At 33.9% G+C, this 3,773-nt stretch overlaps 1 protein-coding gene across 2 annotated transcripts; it reads right to left on the bottom strand.

The window, feature by feature from the left end:
* Positions 1-14: 14 nt before the first annotated feature.
* Positions 15-2,874, bottom strand: LOC125835117 (ras-related protein Rab2BV). 2 transcript variants are annotated; one of them, XM_049514253.1, is made up of 3 exons: positions 2,767-2,874; positions 2,240-2,428; positions 15-690 (listed from the first exon to the last, which is right to left on the bottom strand). In XM_049514253.1, the coding sequence occupies exons 2-3, from the start codon at positions 2,402-2,404 to the stop codon at positions 205-207; spliced, it is 651 nt and encodes a 216-aa protein (XP_049370210.1). In that variant the 5' UTR covers positions 2,405-2,428; positions 2,767-2,874; the 3' UTR covers positions 15-204. The 2 variants fall into 2 exon arrangements, with proteins under 2 accessions (XP_049370210.1, XP_049370211.1); XM_049514254.1 differs by having other exon boundaries at positions 2,240-2,416; positions 2,767-2,835.
* Between the last annotated feature and the right edge of the window lie 899 nt (positions 2,875-3,773).

A 3,773-nucleotide genomic window follows, 5' to 3' on the forward strand; every position in this document is an offset into this window, starting at 1 on the left:
TCTCTTCTTAAGCTAAAACAAATAGTTAAACAGTACACCACATGAAGAATAGATCTTTCCTAAATCACTAGGACAATTAACATTCACAAGCCCTTTCTCTTGTATAATCAAGAAAGTAATCTACATCTCTTGCTCTGAATAATGTAAAATAAACCAAAAAATTTAAATATACCGAACCTCGTTTCCTCGTTGAAACCTTTTAACTCAGGTAGAACAGCAGCCTCTCTTCACATTTTCGGAGGTGTCATTAACATTGATGGTTGTACCCTGACCGGGAAGAGTAGTGGTTGTGGCTGCTGCTTGTGCAGCCAGCGCCTTCTTGCTTATGATATGGTATATCTCGGTCAGTATAGTCTGGAAAGCCTTATCTACGTTAACTGCTTCCAATGCCGATGTCTCAAGAAATGACAGTCCTTCCTTCTCAGCTAAATTTTGACCATCCTGCTCAGAGACTGCTCGAAGGTGGCTAAGGTCGGACTTGTTTCCAGCCATCATAATGACAATGTTAGAATCTGCATGGTCTCTCAATTCTCGGAGCCACCTTTGAACATTATCGAATGTTTGTCCCTTTGTTATGTCATAAACAAGGAGTGCACCAACAGCTCCTCTGTAATAAGCACTGGTAATGGCTCGGTACCGTTCTTGGCCTGCAGTGTCCCATATTTGGGCCTTGACCGTCTTTCCCTCAACCTGTATCATGAAGTAGATAAATTACTCCGTGAGTGTTGATGCCAAAACACTAAATTCTATTTCAGCCACATTTACCCACAAACAAAAAAGCAAATTTACAAACGGAATTGGATCTTGTGGCTAGCAGAAAGCAAATGCCTGGTTCACCAAGCGTAAGAGTTTTAAAAGTTGAGAACTTCAGAGCATTTGGTTTTCTTCAACAGGACATGATAAGCACCACTAAAACACTCAAACTCAAATTACAGATAGACAACCAGTCCTGACATCCAATAATTTCATTTCAACAGAACAAAAAACGTAGCACCATCAGATTAAGCAACACATAACAGTTAAAAGTGGAAATCCCAGGTCATAAGAAGACCAACAACAACATTCTCAGTGTAGTCCCATAAGTGGGATATGGGGAGGATAAAGTGTAGGCAAACCTTACCCCTACCCTTGGCAAGTAGAGAGAGACTGTTTCCGATAGACCCTCGGCTCAAGGAAAGCAAAAACACAACATTTATGGAGATATAAGCAGTAACAACAGTAGGATAGTAAGAAAACCGAGGCATAAAATAAGCAGACCAACATTTTTTCTTAAAAGCACATTAGTGGAAGTACAGATAGATCAAAACTGAAAAAACTCATTGGTAACATTACACAGGACAATCATTGAACTACTTCATTCCTAATAAGAATATATATACAGAATGTTGCAGCTGCATCTATGCACTAGTATCTTGTTCATACTTGAAAATACAACTGAATATGTAGGCTACCGAAAAGAGGAAGAAACAAATTTCATGAGTTCACAGTGCTGATGATTATGCTAGAATATATTGATTTGTCCTTAAAACTTTGGAGTAAAAAATGATCATATAGCCAGAATTGTATCAAACAGAGGGAAAAAAAAGGCAATCATCAACTGATCCACCTAAAATTTTAGTCATCCATTTAACCCACAACTCGAATACCGGAGATGCTCAAAAAACACCGGCTTTTCCGTTCCACCAATCTCTACACAATTCTCATCGATAACCACAACAAATTCGACAAAATCACATATAATAATCAACATTCCACAAGGCTATAGATGATAGTATTATTCCCTCCATCTCCATTTTCTTTACACTTCTGGAGAGTCAATTTGACTAATTAAGGAGGAAAAACGAGAGAAATTTATTCTTAAAAATTTTAAAATCAGATCTTCCAAAACTAGAAACTACATGAAAAGTACTTTAAATTTCTGCAATTCTCCTCATACAAAAATGATACAGATTACATTTCTAAAATATTGTTCAAAATCTTCACTTAGTTTAAATCTCGAGAAATGAAAAGTGCCAAGCAGTTCACAACAGGAGTATAAATTTTCAGGGAATCTTAATAAGCTATCTGAACTTTCAACTTGTTACTAACTGTTCGATTCCCTACCTTGTAATCCCCTAACCCCAATTTTCAGGAGTAAAACATTTTCGGTATGAACTAATACAACATCACTACTACACTAAGAGCTCAAAGGATACCGAATTTCAAATTAAACTAAGAACAAAGTGATATCAGTACTAACCTGAAGAGTTCTAGTGGCGAACTCAACTCCAATAGTGGATTTTGACTCCAAACAGAACTCATTTCGCGTAAACCTAGACAAAATGTTCGATTTTCCAACTCCAGAATCTCCAATCAACACGATCTTAAACAAGTAATCGTACTCATGATCCACTCTATTCCCCATCACTTTAATTCTCTGTATTAAAACCTACAAAAAATAAAAAAACAGAGCAACATCATCTAGATCTGCAACAATCCAATCAAATCAAACACAAACAAACCCTAAAAATGGAAAATACAAAGCAAAATACTCCCCAAGACCGAAATGCACAGGTTCATCTGAACACACTAATTTAAACATAAATTTACAATAAATAGTAGTTACAAACTCGTAACTTCAAAAATATAACGAATTCACTACTAAAAACTTTAAAAGTTGAAAGCATAAAGTTTAAATCCCGGATCCACAACCGTATATACATACAAATACAATTAATATGTATACATAGAAATTGATTGATGCACAAAGTAGTACAAATGGCTTACCTGGGTGGTGAGAGAAAGCTTTAGAAAGAGAAACAATGGAGTTTAGAAATGGGCAAATGTTGGAGGAGAAAACTTTTTTCTATATAAGTTTTTTGGTGTGAAAGTGCGGCAAATGGTAAGCTACGTGGAGTATCTCCATTTTTAAAATACACCAATTCGTACCTATTTTTTGACCAACTCTACTCATCTCCCTAGTTTAAAAAAATGAGGTTCCATTTTATCATAAATTACGAAGTTGAAACTTGAAAATTTAATCAAGGGCATTTAGTTATATTTTATTGTAAAGTTTATAAAATATAGGGGTGTGTATCGATCGATTCGATTTAGTTTTAAGTATTATCGATTTGGTTTATCAGATTTCGATTTTTAAATATGCTAAATCGATAACCAAATCAATAAGATATTTGTTATCAATTTTTGGTTTATCGGTTTTTGGTCTTTAATGGTTCATTTTTATGTTTAACCAATAAGAAAATACTTCCAATTTGTTTTTATGATTTGTCCAATAATTTGACGCGATACATGCATACACCGAAACAAGAAAATCAGACTAAATTGCAACAACAAAGACTAAAGTAATACCAAAATCTAAAGGGTAAATGCAAAGGCTTGAGTTAAGTAGTGTTAATTGTATAGGGTCCTTATAGTTATAATCTAATATAGTGATTACACTAATATTTTATATTTATGTATGACTAAAAATTAAAATAGTAAATTATTATATTCTTAAACGGGTTATCAGTGAAAAAAATTATGGTGAAATTTGTGAAGGGAAGTCCCATAATTCCCAAAAGAGCTAATTTTTGAAGATTAGGTTTTCAAAATCTAATTAAATTTTATGGTCCAACACATATTTTTATTTAAAATGATATTACATAAACGTATTCTTTAATTTGTCATCAGCTTACATTTATGTCCCTCCAGCTTTGGGTGTAGATTATACACAATTAGACACTTAAACCTATATAAAACTGGAAAAAATATATACATGTATTGTATATGATAAT

This window comes from Solanum verrucosum, unplaced genomic scaffold, assembly GCF_900185275.1.
Source record: "Solanum verrucosum unplaced genomic scaffold, falcon-dt-bn FXZP01000220.1, whole genome shotgun sequence".
Taxonomy (NCBI): domain Eukaryota; kingdom Viridiplantae; phylum Streptophyta; class Magnoliopsida; order Solanales; family Solanaceae; genus Solanum; species Solanum verrucosum.

Bases quoted from the DNA above. Each gene is read 5' to 3' on its own strand.
- LOC125835117 (XM_049514253.1), bottom strand. From the start codon at position 2,404: ATGGGGAATAGAGTGGATCATGAGTACGATTACTTGTTTAAGATCGTG. The intron at 691-2,239 runs GTTAGTACTGAT...TTCATGATACAG, and splicing joins TCGCCACTAGAACTCTTCAG to GTTGAGGGAAAGACGGTCAA.